Source organism: Pseudophryne corroboree, chromosome 5 (genome assembly GCF_028390025.1).
Source record: "Pseudophryne corroboree isolate aPseCor3 chromosome 5, aPseCor3.hap2, whole genome shotgun sequence".
Classification (NCBI taxonomy): domain Eukaryota; kingdom Metazoa; phylum Chordata; class Amphibia; order Anura; family Myobatrachidae; genus Pseudophryne; species Pseudophryne corroboree.
Window position 1 is genome coordinate 628,405,586 of NC_086448.1, and position 15,541 is coordinate 628,421,126.

Here is a 15,541-nt window from a genome sequence, read left to right on the forward strand (position 1 = left end):
TGTTTAGCTGTCACGTCTTTCCTAGCCTTTATCAGAGTAGGAATGACCTCATTCGGAATGCCCTTTTCCGCTAGGATCCGGCGTTCAACCGCCATGCCGTCAAACGTAGCCGCGGTAAGTCTTGGAACAGACAGGGACCCTGTTGTAACAGGTCCTCTCTGAGAGGAAGGAACCACGGATCTTTTGTGAGCATTTCCTGCAGATCCGGATACCAGGCCCTTCGCGGCCAATCTGGCACAATGAGAATTGTCTGTACTCCTCTTCGTCTTATGATTCTCAATATCTTTGAGATGAGCGGAAGAGGAGGGAACACATAGACCAACTGAAACACCCATGGAGTCACCAGGGCGTCCACCGCCACTGCCTGGGGGTCCCTCGACCTGGCGCAATACTTCGGTAGTTTCTTCTTGAGGTGTGACGCCATCATGTCTATCTGAGGCAGTCCCCACCGACTTGCAATCTCTGCGAAGACTTCCTGATGAAGTCCCCACTCTCTTGGATGTAGATCGTGTCTGCTGAGGAAGTCTGCTTCCCAATTGTTTACTCCCGGAATGAAGACTGCTGTCAGGGCGCTTACATGATTTTCCGCCCAGCGAAGAATCCTGGTGGCTTTCGCCATTGCCACTCTGCTCTTTGTTCCGCCATGGCGGTTTACATGGGCCACTGCGGTGATGTTGTCTGACTGGATCAGAACCGGTAAGTCGCAAAGCAAATTTTCCGCTTGTCGAAAGACGTTGTATATGGCCCTCAACTCCAATACGTTGATGTGAAGATAAGCCTCCTGGCTTGACCAGAGACCCCGGAAGTTTCTTCCCTGTGTGACTGCACCCCAACCTCGGAGGCTCGCGTCCATGGTTACCAGAACCTAGTCCTGAATGCCGAACTTGCGATCCTCCAGAAGGTGAGCACTCTGCAGCCACCACAGGAGAGATACCGTGGCCCTGGGGGACAGGGTGATCATCTGATGAATCTGTAGATGTGACCCGGACCACTTGTCCAGAAGGTCCCATTGAAACGTTCTCGCATGGAACCTGCCAAATGGAATGGCCTCGTAAGTCGTCACCATCTTTCACAGAACTTGAGTGCAGTGATGCACCGACACCCTCGTTGGCTTCAATAGGTCCCTGACCAAAGACATGAGTACTTGGGCCTTTTCCATTGGAAGATAAACCCTTTTCTGGTCTATATCCAGAATCATGCCTAAGAAGGGCAAACGAGTCGTTGGAATCAACTGTGACTTCGGGATATTGAGAATCCAGCCGTGCTGTTGCAACACCCTCAGGGAGAGTGATACGCTGTTCAGCAACTGTTCTCTCGATCTCGCTTTTATTAGGAGATCGTCCAAGTACGGGATAATTGTGACACCCTGCTTGCGCAGGAGCACCATCATTTCCGCCATTACCTTGGTGAAAATCCTCGGGGCCGTGGAAACCCCAAACGGCAATGTCTGAAATTGGCAATGACAAACCTGTACAGCAAACCTCAGGAACGCCCGATGAGGCGGATATATGGGGACATGAAGGTATGCATCCTTTATGTCCAGGGACACCATATAATCCCCCCCTTCCAGGATGGCGATGACCGCTCTGAGCGACTCCATCTTGAACTTGAACCTTTTTAAGTATAGGTTTAAGGATTTTAAATTCAAAATGGGCCTGACCGAACCGTCCGGTTTCGGGACTACAAACAGGGTTGAGTAATACCCCATCCCCTGCTGCAGCAGGGGGACTTTGACCACCACTTGTTGAAGACACAATTTTTGAATAGCCTTTAACACTATCTCCCTCTCTGGGGGAGAAGCCGGCAGGGCCGATTTAAAAAACCGGCGAGGAGGCACCTCTTCGAATTCCAGCTTGTAACCCTGGGAAACAATTTCTATTGCCCAGGGGTCCACCTGTGATTGAACCCAGGCGTTTCTGAAAAGTCGAAGACGTGCCCCCACTGGGGCGGACTCCCTCAGCGGAGCCCCAGTGTCATGCAGTGGATTTTGTAGAGGCCCGGGGAGGACTTCTGTTCCTGGGAACTAGCTGTGGCTGGCAGCTTTTTCCCCTTGCCCTTACCTCTGGCAAGAAAGGAAGATCCCTGCACTCTCTTGGGTTTATGCGACCGAAAGGACTGCATCTGATAATGTGGCGTTTTCTTAGGCTGTGAGGAAACATAAAGCAAAAAAGTTGATTTACCTGCCGTAGCAACTAGGTCCGTGAGACCTTCCCCAAATAATTCCTCACCCTTGTAAGGTAAAACCTCCATATGCCTCTTCGAGTCGGCATCGCCCGTCCATTGTCGGGTCCATAGGGCTCGCCTAGCCGAGATCGCCATAGCGTTGGCTCTGGAACCCAGTAGGCCAATGTCTCTCTGAGCATCTCTCATATATAGGACAACATCTTTAATATGACCCAGGGTCAATAAAATGGTTTCCTTATCCAGCGAATCTATATCAGCAGATAAGGTATCTGTCCACGTCGCTACAGCGCTACAAAGCCAAGCCGACGCTATCGCCGGTCTGAGTAAGGTACCAGTATGTGTGTAAATAGATTTCAAGGTAGTCTCCTGCCTGCGATCAACAGGAGGGTTGCCGTATCTTGAGATGGCAGCGCTACCTTTTTGGATAAGCGTGTCAACGCTTTGTCCACCCTTGGGGAGGATTCCCACCGTATCCTGTCCTTAGCCGGGAAAGGATACGCCATAAGAATCCTTTTGGGAATCTGCAGTCTTTTATCTGGAGATTCCCAAGCCTCTTCAAATAATTCGTTCAGCTCATGAGATGGAGGAAAGGTTACATCAGGTTTCTTTTCTTTAAACATGTGGACCCTCGTGTCAGGGACAGAGGGTTCATCCGTGATATGCAACACCTCTTTAATAGCAATAATCATATAATGAATACTTTTAGCCAATTTTGGCTGCAACTTTACATCATCGTAATCGACACTGGAATCAGAATCCGTGTCGGTATCAGTGTCTACTATATGGGATAGTGGGCGCTTTTGAGACCCAGAAGGTCCCTGTGACATAGTGAAAGGCAGGGCTAAAGTCCCTGTACAGTCCCTGGACTCAGCCTTGTCCAACCTTTTGTGCAATAAATTCACATTTGCATTTAAAACATTCCACATATCCAGTCAGGTGTCGGCGTTGCCGACGGAGACACCACACTCATTTGCTCCACCTCCTCCCTAGAAGAGCCTTCTGCTTCAGACATGCCGACACACGCGTACCGACACACACAGGGAATTCTCTATCTGGAGACAGTTCCCCCACAAGGCCCTTTGGAGAGACAGAGAGAGTATGCCAGCACACACCCAGCGCCAATGACCTAAGGAAAAAAATTACCCAGATAGCGCTTTATTTCTTAAATATATAACACTGCGCCAAATTATGTGCCCCCCCTTCTTTCCAACCCCCTGTCACCGTGTTCAGCAGGGGAGAGTCCGGGGAGCCAGCTTCTCAGCGGTGTGCTGTGGAGAAAATGGCACTGGTGAGTGCTGAGGATCAAGCTCCGCCCCCTCAGTGGCGGGCTTGGGTCCCGTGCGATTTCGTTTAAAACTGGCGGGGGATGTTAGACTATACAGTGCAGAGCCCATATATGTCCTATATAGCCAGAACAGAAATTTAATTTGCTGCCCAGGGCGCCCCCCTGCGCCCTGCACCCTTACAGTGCCTGCCCTGTGTGTGTTGTGTGGGAGCAATGGCGCGCAGCGTTACCTCTATGAAGATCTGAAGTCTTCTGCCGCCTCTGAAGTCTTCTTTCTTCTTATACTCACCCGGCTTCTATCTTCCGACTCTGTGAGGAGGACAGCGGCGCGGCTCCAGGACGAACAGCTAGGAGAGACCTGCGTTCCGACTCCCTCTGGAGCTAATGGTGTCCCGTAGCCTAAGAAGCAGAGCCTAGCAGTTAAGTAGGTCTGCTTCTCTCTCCTCAGTCCCTCGATGCAGGGAGCCTGTTGCCAGCAAGCTCCCTGAAAATAAAAAACCTAACAAAAATTATTTCTTTTCAGGAAACTCAGGAGAGCTCCCTGTAATGCACCCAGTCTCCTCTGGGCACAGTATCAAACTGAGGTCTGGAGGAGGGGCATAGAGGGAGGAGCCAGTGCACACCCATATCTAAAGTTCTTTTTAATGCCCATGTCTCCTGCGGAGCCCGTCTATCCCCATGGTCCTTACGGAGTCCCCAGCATCCTCTAGGACGTAAGAGAAAAGGGCATTCATCTTTTAAACTGCTACAGACTACTTACACTGTATAAAATTGTCTATCTGCTTGCAACTGCCATGAATCTGTATACAACGTGCTCAGATGCAGCAGCTGCAGTTTTTCTCATGCCACAGTCTGTTGTGCTTCATCTGCAACTGTGTACATGTTTAAAACTAATTCCTGTACGGTTAAAGTTGCAGTGCAGCGTCCTGTAAATGAAATATAAAAAGAATGCATTCTACATCTCTAAGATCGTGCTGGGCATCTCTCGTGGTATGGACGCTAGGTGTACGACACATCTGTCCTGATAGGATAATTATTGAGCAATAACTGTGTTTGTGGCCAGCGCTAGCAACATGTAACTGAACCTGCATTTTATACAATGTTGTCACAGTCATTGTTCATATAGTACCACCAAGTTACAAAACACACACTAGCGTCCAGTGTAAGAGGAAACCAGACCACCACTGTGCACACAATGCAAGTAAGGTTTAGCCTGTATAGCACGAATGTACATTATATCTGGGGGGGGAAAAAATGAAAAAAAAAGTTGAACTTACTTTTGGTGCCTGATCTGATACTTTATCATCTAGGTCCTTAAACTTTGATCGATAGGGGACCATCTTTTCCTGAAGCTCTGGGGTGCATAACTCATATATATCCAACATAAGGGGAAATTTCACATCCTACGTAGTAAATAAGTGCAAAATGTTAAATGTTGGAATTTTTTTAGATTTCCATAGATCTAGCTCTCACAAAAGGCGAATTCTAGAGGGTGTTTGGTGTCGCACATGACTGAGGGTTCAGAGATTCCGCTTTCAGGGTTTCTCTGGAAAGAAACCAACCATATAACATTTCAGCCCTAAGATGGGTATCCCAGACTCAGTATTGTAAGTAGAAAAGAGGAGAGAGCAGAAAGACTATGTTGGGGCACACTTGGACAATAAAGATAGATTAAAACCTAACTTTTATTCTTATTAAACGTAAAATAAAGGTAATATGACACACAGATTAATGTAACATACAACTTCACCCAAGGAAGAGTATAGTAGATTGGTGTTAACTATATGTGGGTTTTTAATATTTCCTAGTAAACCACCGGTCTTAACTCTTTGCGATGTCCCATGAATCAGGATACACCTAAGGTGAAAAATATTTAAAAGCAAAGATCTCAGTGATATCTGAGATTTCGTGAGCACGGGTTATTTTAAAATCAGGAAATACAAATAGTCAATTTTTAGTGTGCTCAGATAGTGGTAGCTCCCTAGGTAAACACTAATGGTTATACCTTTTGGTATCGCTCTTATTGCTGCTGGGGAGAGGTAAGGTTCTGGCTCCCAAAGCTGCTGGTAAGTAATGGTGATAGTACTGACTAGAACACGAGTTCCCTGAAGGAGAGGATAAAGTGATGTGAATCCTCTAACCTAGTGTCGTATGTTGTAATGAGGTATTAGTTGACTGTTGGGCCCTCGTGCCAACTTTCACTAGAGAGAGATAGTGTTGGTAAGATAGTGATATAGCTCATAGGTTTCTCCACCACTTCTGCTTTTTGTTGTATAGTCAAGATATAATTACTGCACCTGATATTCCAAGGTGGTCTCCCATCCAAGTACTGATCAGGCCTATCACTGCTTTGCTTCCAAGATCAGACGAGATTGGGCGTAGCCAGTGAAGTATGGCAGTATTTATCATGTTAGGACAAATGAGTGTTGTTTATGATGTAAATATCCAAAGGAGTACTTCTGCTGTCCAATAGTTGTGTGCCTCTGTTACCAATGTATTGCCGAGAGCTAATAAACTAGCACATGGATGAGAGAGTACTTGAGTGGCCTAATGACAGAAGAATAGGTTAAGGTGCCCCTACTTCTGCTGTCCACTGTCATATATGGTAATATAGAGGACAGTGGATGAGAGAGATAGGGCACGGTTGCCTATTGAAAGTCAGGGGTGAAAATAGAAACAGGTTAAAGGTTGGAACACATGGGAGGTACCCAGTCAGTATTCTTTACCAAGTATGTGTGTTCCCATGTTTCAGGGATTTGACACAGCTGGTGGAGAAAATACACTGCTCAAAAAAATAAAGGGAACACTAAAATAACACATCCTAGATCTGAATGAATGAAATATTTTTATTAAATACTTTGTTCTTTACATAGTTGAATGTGCTGACAACAAAATCACACAAAAATTATCAATGGAAATCAAATTTATTAACCTATGGAGGTCTGGATTTGGAGTCACCCTCAAACTTAAAGTGGAAAAACACACTGCAGGCTGATCCAACTTTGATGTAATGTCCTTAAAACAAGTCAAAATGAGGCTCAGTAGTGTCTGTGGCCTCCACGTCCCTGTATGACCTCCCTACAACCCACACAAGTGGATCAGGTAGTGCAGCTCATCCAGGATGGCACATCAATGCGAGCTGTGGCAAGAAGGTTTGCTGTGTCTGTCAGCGTAGTGTCCAGAGCACGGAGGCACTACCAGGAGACAGGCCAGTACATCAGGAGACGTGGAGGAGGCCATAGGAGGGCAACAACCCAGCAGCAGGACCGCTACCTCCGCCTTTGTGCAAGGAGAAACAGGAGGAGCACTGCCAGAGCCCTGCAAAATGACCTCCAGCAAGCCACAAATGTGCATGTGTCTACTCAAACGATCAGAAACAGACTCCATGAGAGTGGTATGAGGGCCCGACGTCCACAGGTGGGGGTTGTGCTTACAGCCCAACACCGTGCAGGACGTTTGGCATTTGCTAGAGAACACCAAGATTGGCAAATTCGCCACTGGTGCCCTGTGCTTTTCACAGATGAAAGCAGGTTCTCACTGAGCACATGTGACAGACATGACAGAGTCTGGAGATGCCAAGGACAATGTTCTGCTGCCTGCAACATCCTCCAGCATGACCGGTTTGGCAGTGGGTCAGTAATGGTGTGGGGTGGCATTTCTTTGAGGGGCCGCACAGCCCTCCATGTGCTCGCCAGAGGTAGCCTGACTGCCATTAGGTACCGAGATGAGATCCTCAGACCCCTTGTGAGACCATATGCTGGTGCGGTTGGCCCTGGGTTCCTCCTAATGCAAGACAATGCTAGACCTCATGTGGCTGGAGTGTGTCAGCAGTTCCTGCAAGACGAAGGCATTGATGCTATGGACTGGCCCGCCCGTTCCCCAGACCTGAATCCAATTGAGCACATCTGGGACATCATGTCTCACTCCATCCACCAATGCCACGTTGCACCACAGACTGTCCAGGAGTTGGCGGATGCTTTAGTCCAGGTCTGGTAGGAGATCCCTCAGTAGACCATCTGCCACCTCATCAGGAGCATGCCCAGGCGTTGTGGGGAGGTCATACAGGCACGAGGAGGCCACAGACACTACTGAGCCTCATGTTGACTTGTTTTAAGGACATTACATCAAAGTTGGATCAGCCTGTAGTGTGTTTTTCCACTTTAATCTTGTGTGACTCCAAATCCAGACCTCCATGGGTTAATAAATTTGATTTCCATTGATAATTTTTGTGTGATTTTGTTGTCAGCACATTCAACTATGTAAAGAACAAAGTATTTAATAAGAATATTTCATTCATTCAGATCTAGGATGTGTTATTTTAGTGTTCCCTTTATTTTTTTGAGCAGTGTATATAGTAATTGTCTGACAGTCTTAAGTCAGAGAAAAAATTTTTCACTGTCCTCTATATTACCATATACGACAGTGGACATCAGAAGTAGGGGCACCTTAACCTATTCTTCTGTCAGTAGACCACTCAAGTACTCTCTCATCTATAGCACAGAGGCACTGTGCAAAAACTATTGGACAGCAGAAGTACTCCTTTGGATATTTACGTTATAAGCCACACTCTCTCATTTGTCCTAACCTGATAAATACTGCCATACTTCACTGGCTACGCCAAATCTCGTCTGATCTTGGAAGCAAAGCAGTGATAGGCCTGAGCAGTACTTGGGATGGGAGACCACCTTGGAATATCAGGTGCAGTAATTATATCTTGATTATAAAACAAAAAGATGCAAACGCGTCACTGAAGTGACTGCACACAGATAAACTTCTTAAATTGCTCACATTGGAGGCCATACTCAAATGGAAATTTGCACCTGATGGTGGCGTATAAAGATGCTCAAAAGTGGGCATCGCAGTAATTACACACTGTACACCAAGGGCTGATACTCTCATTAGCATACAGCCACAGACGCGACTTAGGCAAATGAAGCAAAATCTCTTCTGTGAAACAATTATAATATTAACGAAGAGGTTGCTGTAGTTGCTAATGTAAGATTTGTCATTTCCAACCAGTGGTGACTCCAGAGGTGGGGCTGCAGCACAGACAAAAATTCAAATAGGGGAACCACACCAACTGCCATCCCAAACGCTGCCAAACATCGCCGTCCAGGATTTACTAGCAATTTGGGTGGCTTCCCAGGGCCGGTTCAAGGGCGCTCTGCGCCCCGGGCAGGAAAAGGGGTGTGGCCTAATACAGGGGGCGTGGTCAGTTACGCCCCCTGTACATTGCTAGCGCCGCTTGAATGCTGAGCGGTGCGCGATGACGTCATCGCGCACCGCACAGCAAAAGGTCCTCTCCACGAAGAGAAACTAGACGCTATGCGTCTAGTTCCCTTCGTGGAGAGGACCTTTGCTGTGCGGTGCGCGATGACGTCATCGCGCACCGCTCAGCAAAGTTACTCTCCACGAAGGGAAACTAGACGCATAGCGTCTAGTTTCCTTCACAGGAGGCGGACGGGGACGGCAGCGGAGGCGGACGGGGACGGCAGCGGAGGCGGACGGGGGACACAGCGGGCAGCAGTGGCGGATCTTGCCACGGTGCGGCGCCCTCCTGATGGCGCCAGCGCCCTCCGGAAGGCGGCGCCCCGGGCAAAAGTCCTGCTTGCCCGTGGCAAGATCCGCTACTGTGGCTTCCCTATTTGAATTTTGGTCGGTGCTGCAGCCCAACCTCTGCAGCTGCAATTGCTGATGAAACATTATATTATTATTAAATGGAATTGAATAAAAAATATTCACAATGCTTAAGATATGCAAAAAAAAACAAAAAAAACCCTGGCAGGTAAATGCATTGACAAAAAAAAGGGTGTGAGCTGCAGACAGCAGTGTAATACCACCACATCTATTGTGTCCAATTATCTTGCAGCTACAAGTACCCATATGAATGCGGATGTAAAATACAACAAGCATGGGAGCATCTCTCTGGAAAATAACTGTGATGCTCAATGCAATATTTATAAAAAGACAGAATGACAGCTAAATAGCTTTCCGCAAATGCAAAAAAAAAAAAAAAAGGCAAACCTTTAGAACTTTGGCATTCACAGACTCCTTCTCTTTATAAAAGAATCGGACCATCTGGATTGTCAGGTAGGCAGGTGAACGACTTATCTTGGACTGAAAAGAGAGCACAAAAGGGTGTTATAAATTATTAACATATCTAACAACAGAGGCAACAGCTTCAAAAATCCAAACGACATGTTATAACGGAATATTTTTTCTTCTTCATATTTCAAAGTTATCATAGTTGTGTCAGAGACGCAGGCATTGCATTGCTGTACCTATGAGTACTTGGGGATACTCAACAGTTCAGAGCTGAGGATTTGTGCACCACACAAGACCTATGGTAAAGTCATACATTAAAGGTACAACAGACCAATAAGAGTTACTAGGACACAAATAAGAAACTTTTTACAAATGGGAATGTAAGACTTACACATACTTACAGTTTTGATATATAAAGCATTTCTCTGTAATGAAGGTGAATGTTTGGTTATTTCTTCTTGAAGGCGCTGAGAAAAAAAAATATGTTTAACAGTCTGGTATTAAAATCTAATCCGTTTCCATACAATCTCATACTATTCTTTATTTTAGATTTTCAGCAAATGTTTTTCTTTACAGTTTAAAGTAATTGATAGAAAATATATAAAAAGCTGAGTTGTCCCACATATCATACATAGACAATATTGGTCAGAAACCTTTGCATCAATCTTCCACATCGCCATGTTAAAGACAGTGATGACTGTAAACTTTAGGCTACTAGCTAGGGAAAATGGTTTACGAAGAAAAAGCCTTATGCCATAGTCCGGGAGAGGGTTGGTGTGAGATGGTGATGCATAATTTCATTAACTTAATATACTCAATGGGGGCAATTCAATTCTCAGTTATGTGCAGCTGTGAATATTACAGAGAATTCCACCACCTCAACGTGCAATGTTGACGGCTGCAAGGTCCTGAAACTCGTAAATTGCAGCCAGTGTGTTTTGTAAAGTGTTATTTTCCACTAATATCACGGTCATTTCTTTAGTTACATATACAGGTTGAGTATCCCATATCCAAATATTCCGAAATACGGAATATTCCCGAAATACGAACTTTTTTGAGTGAGAGTGAGACAGTGAAACCTTTGTTTTTTGATGGCTCAATGTACACAAACTTTGTTTAATACACAAAGTTATTAAAAATATTGTATTAAATGTCCTTCAGGCTGTGTGTATAAGGTGTATATGAAACATAAATGATTTGTGTGAATGTACACACACTTTGTTTAATGCACAAAGTTATAAAAAATATTGGCTAAAATGACCTTCAGGCTGTGTGTATAAGGTGTATATGTAACACAAATGCATTCTGTGCTTAGATTTAGGTCCCATCATCATGATATCTCATTATGGTATGCAATTATTCCAAAATACGGAAAAATCCCATATCCGACCAAAATACCTCTGGTCCCAAGCATTTTGGATAAGGGATACTCAACCTGTATTGAAGAGTAAGAACAAACATTAGTGAATGTCAAAGTTTTGTTGTAGCGTTGTGCTATATCTTTTGAAAAATAAATAAATAAAAAACAGCCCAACCAAATAATAAAAAAATAAAAGGAGCAACTAAGGGACCACTTAATAGCAGGCTCCTACAAAAAAAAAAAAAAAGTGCCCGCAACAGGCTGGCGGCTTTGTATAGTGGAGGGGGAGTCTGGTGCTGTTAGGATTTTATTTTTTTTAAAACTATTTGGTGCCTAGACTCTCACCACTCCAGTTATACCCAGGGTTCCTGTACCCCTAGTGGACGAAACAAGGCAAACATCTTTTATTCTACTTTACAATTAAGTTGTAAGACTGGCAGCCACCAGCTCTAAACACAAATAATTTTATTTGGTTCTGGACTACCAACCTGAGGCACCCCTGCAGGTGCCTCAAGCACCCAGTTTGGGAACCACTGCTCTTTGAATTGTTTCTAGAATTATTTAAAATCACTTTCCAACTTAAGAGTTGCATACGCACATTCCATCTCTTCGCTGTAATTTTGTTTGGGCAGATTCCAGTGGATCTGATTTATACAGCACAGAGCTTTCACTTTAAATGAGGGCAGGCACTGTGTCATACGCCAACAAACCAGAAAGTAAATTTTTGATAATTTCAGGCAAAATATATTATATACGTATAACATTTATATCAAAGCAGCAATCACACATTTTTTTGTTTCTTTAACTAGCAGGTTAAGTATGTTTTAAGCATGCATATGTTCATCATGGTGCTTTGCTGTTCTCCTACAAGACATTATCTCTTTCAATCCCTCTCTGGATGGGGAAAAAAATATGGCTATTAAAGGCTAACAAGCTCTTAGCATGTCATGTGACGCAGAAGGGAGAGAACAAAAGGGAGGGGTTGCGCAAGTACAAGAGACAGGTGACTAAATAATAACAGCCATAGATAAGATAGTAAAAAGGAGCATTTCTTACTAGTTTGAGGCCTGTGAAGAGATATTTTACTTCTTGGTTAATAAAGCAGCTGAGCTGGAGCTGGTTTTCTTTGCTTTTTGTTACTTCTTCCTCTTCAGATTCGGTACATTTCATGCTTAGTATATCATTAAGAAAAACACTAAGTGTATAACACCTAATACATGTTGGTATTCATATACAGTAGCCAGAAATGCAGACAGTGCATTGACACACAATTAATGAATGAGGTATAGGAGACATGTCTCAGAATGCTTTCTACATATTATACATATTTTTGTATTCATGGAGAAAAAATGCTGCACTTTGCCAAAGGGGAAGGAACATGGCTGACCCTGAAGGACCTTCTGGCCTTTGAACGCCAGACCCCAGTGAAGTAATATTACATTTAATGGTTTACCACTAGGGAGGCCAATCCCGGGCCGTTTTTTCAATCCCGGGATTCGGGATTGAAAAACGGTCAATCCCGGGATTCCCGGGATTGCAGTAGGGATTAGAGAAAATTGTAGGGAGCAGCGCTGGAGGGAGGGTGTAGGTAGCGGTGCGGGAGGGTGTAGGTAGCGGTGCGGGAGGTAGGGAGTGTGTAGGTAGCGGTGTGGGAGGTAGGGAGTGTGTAGGTAGTGGTGCGGGAGGTAGGGAGGGTGTAGGTAGCGGTGCGGGAGGTAGGGAGGGTGTAGGTAGCGGTGCGGGACTCAGGACAGAGGGTGTAGGTCGCGGCAGGGAGGGAGGAAGGCTGCACGGAGGGAGAGAGGATCATGTGTGTAAGTAATAGTACTTACTATTAGACGGGCGGCAAGGCAACCATTAACACACTGAACGCGGCGGCATTTCAAATGAAGCGCCGGCCGCCAGCCAACCAGAGCTGGTGGACCGGCAGCCAATCAGGGAAGCGGCCGTAGCAGTCGCTCCTGATTGGCTGCCGCTGCAGCTTCCCTGATTGGCTGCCGGTCCGCCAGCTCTGATTGGCTGGCGGCCGGCGCTACATTTGAAGTGCCGCGCGCGTTCAACTTGTTCATGGCTGCTGCCCGCCTAAATGAGTAAATACTATTACTTAAACACCCACCCTCCCGCTGCCGCGCATGCGCAGTATAATCCTGTGAATCCCGGGATTGGATGCTCCAATCCCGGGATTCAAATCCCGGCATTTTTGGGTCCAAATCCCGGGACCCCGCCGATCCCGATCCCGGGATTGGCTTCCCTAGTTACCACCCACAGTTAGAGTTTTGGTGTCTGATAGATTTATTCATGAAAAGTGAAAGGGATATTGAGATGCTCAGAACCATCTGTGGTGAATATCAAGCATGGTGGGTGTATAACTTTTAAACAGGTGTAATAATTAGAAGTTGTGTTCTGCCAGAGCACAACGTGACTGGCTGCTTACACATGCTTTAGATATTAAACCTAAAAACATATGGCACATGGTATTCAAAGAACATGCAGAGGTAACTAGACATTTTAAATACAAACATAGTCCACATGTCCGCACTTTTAAAACACACTACTCTGAATACAACTTGGATTTCCACTTAACACAGCTGTTTCCTTCATAAAAGGATACGACGACTCAAATTCAATGCTAAAATACTGGTCAATAAAGCTTTTCTTCTTTGGTGCAGCAGCAGCTCCAGAGTCAACCTAAAGGGAAAATGTATATGAATTAAGGATACCGAGAACCTTCTTAACACTACAGATATACAAATAGTGCTGGCCCCCAAAATGTGTGCAGAGCAGCTGATATTAGTATACCCAGACAAAAATAACTTAGCATTGGCTAATGAAGAAATTAACTCCTTTTTGGGGGCACTCTTAAAAATGATAATAACAGGGTGTCAGACTAATGCACCCTACACACTCGGTGTTCCGCCGCCGAGCTGCCTGAATGGCGGATACGGCCGAAGGGCAACCAAGCGGCAGGGGGAGTAGTGAAGTCTCTTCACTCCCTCCGTCACCTGGCTCCATAGCAGTGCATGCTAATACTGAGAAGATTGTCCATATTGGCTTGCATATATAAGCGACCCGGCACCAATGATGAACGAGCGCGGGGCCGCGCATCGTTCATCGTTGGTGCCTACACACTGAACGATATGAACAAGTTCCCATTCATTAATGAACAAGAACGTTCATATCGTTCAGTTAGATCTTCAAGTGTGTAGGGCCCTTTAGTCATCATTTGTCTTACCTTCTAAATCTAAAATAAACCATGACGGACAGAATTTGTCCTGATAAAAATATAGCAGACAGTAAGTCTGACAGTGAAAATGTTGAGAGACAGATACAGAGTAATCAAGATTCTAATAACTGAAATTATCCACAGAAAATCAATGATTAATATCCCTTCAGGGAGGGATGCACTAATAGTACTCAAAATAAACATGTAGTAACATATATACATCTGAACAGGGTAAAATGCCTTATTGCTACTGGCTGAGGAACAGAGGTCTTAAACGTGTAATAGGCTGTGTGTCTTCCTCTGAAGGAGATCAGAGTTGAAGTATGGCAGATGAGTTTACCATGGTGTAACAGATTAATGCCACTCCTCACTAGAATAACGTACACTTATATAACAGGTTATGGTAATTGAAAGCATAGATTGTACCTCCTTGGAAAGAAGATATATTAGCTAATTAAATCACACCTATAGACAATTACACTTAATTGTGGGAATCTGTGCCAGAGTAACATATTAATTGTGCATGCAGGAATGGTCATGACAAACAGATGAGGTGTAGAAAGTGCTGTTCCCGTCTTCTGCCTGCTGTCATGTGTGGAGAGGACAGCAGATGAGACACAGTGGCACAACACAACACAACACAACACAGTGGCAGTGTTGGTAGAAAAAAATAAAAATGAAAAAAAGTTTAAAGTGGTATTTAGATCCCGTGCCAGACGTTAGGTTCCCCTTGATGCAGACACTTGCTATGAAGGTGTGCAGTGCAAGGGAGAGATGTGCTGCGGGAAATGCGGCCACCTGAAAGGAGAGGTGATACCTACTGTGGATCAGTGAGGTTGCTGTTGCTAGCAGGCGGTGCTCCCTCAGTAAGGAGAGCCCTTGGCAGTGGACAGAATGATCATTTCACCAACATGTGGTTGATCACCTATCAACCTCTGCAGCCTATACGAGTGCCTAGTTTCCAATAATGGGTGTCCCCACACCCAACTAAATTACACAGATGTAAATAAAATGGAAAAAACACAAAATTATGGGGACTGAGTGGTAGAATCCACAAACATTACTAACATATAGTAAATAAAAGGAAACTATACATTCCTTGTTAGATGAAAATTGTGTCTTGCATTATGCTTATTCCATGTGACATAGAAAATAAATGGAGCAACCAATGTGTAGTATTGTCATCAAATGATCAAACAGTCAAAATAGTGTCAGAAATGAAGAGTCTGTGTGAAAAAGATCCAGTTTGGATTAACACCGGGTACACACTACGCCGATATGAAAAAGATCCAGTTTTGGGGGCGTGGCTTGACAGCAGACCCGAGCAGATGTGCTGAACTGGAGCTCCTGCCCTTGAAATACGTTTTATGCTATTAAACAGCTCCCTGGTGATTTGGGGTACACTCTCCTGCATATTGGAGACCCCCTGCATCGGATTGTGTGG

At 45.0% G+C, this 15,541-nt stretch overlaps 1 protein-coding gene and 2 pseudogenes across 1 annotated transcript in view; 1 reads left to right on the top strand and 2 right to left on the bottom strand.

Moving 5' to 3' along the window:
• The window catches only part of USP14 (ubiquitin specific peptidase 14), a 113,045-nt gene that overhangs the window by 47,370 nt on the left and 50,134 nt on the right, over positions 1-15,541 (bottom strand). Inside the window, exons 9-13 of the mRNA XM_063923570.1 lie at positions 13,486-13,562; positions 11,931-12,045; positions 9,916-9,981; positions 9,494-9,586; positions 4,747-4,872 (exon numbers count right to left, since the gene is read on the bottom strand). Of these exons, the coding sequence (XP_063779640.1) occupies positions 4,747-4,872; positions 9,494-9,586; positions 9,916-9,981; positions 11,931-12,045; positions 13,486-13,562 (477 nt within the window). The remainder of the gene's footprint in view (positions 1-4,746; positions 4,873-9,493; positions 9,587-9,915; positions 9,982-11,930; positions 12,046-13,485; positions 13,563-15,541) is intronic.
• LOC134930294 (5S ribosomal RNA) lies at positions 5,755-5,873 on the bottom strand (annotated as a pseudogene).
• On the top strand, positions 8,060-8,179 carry LOC134931589 (5S ribosomal RNA; annotated as a pseudogene).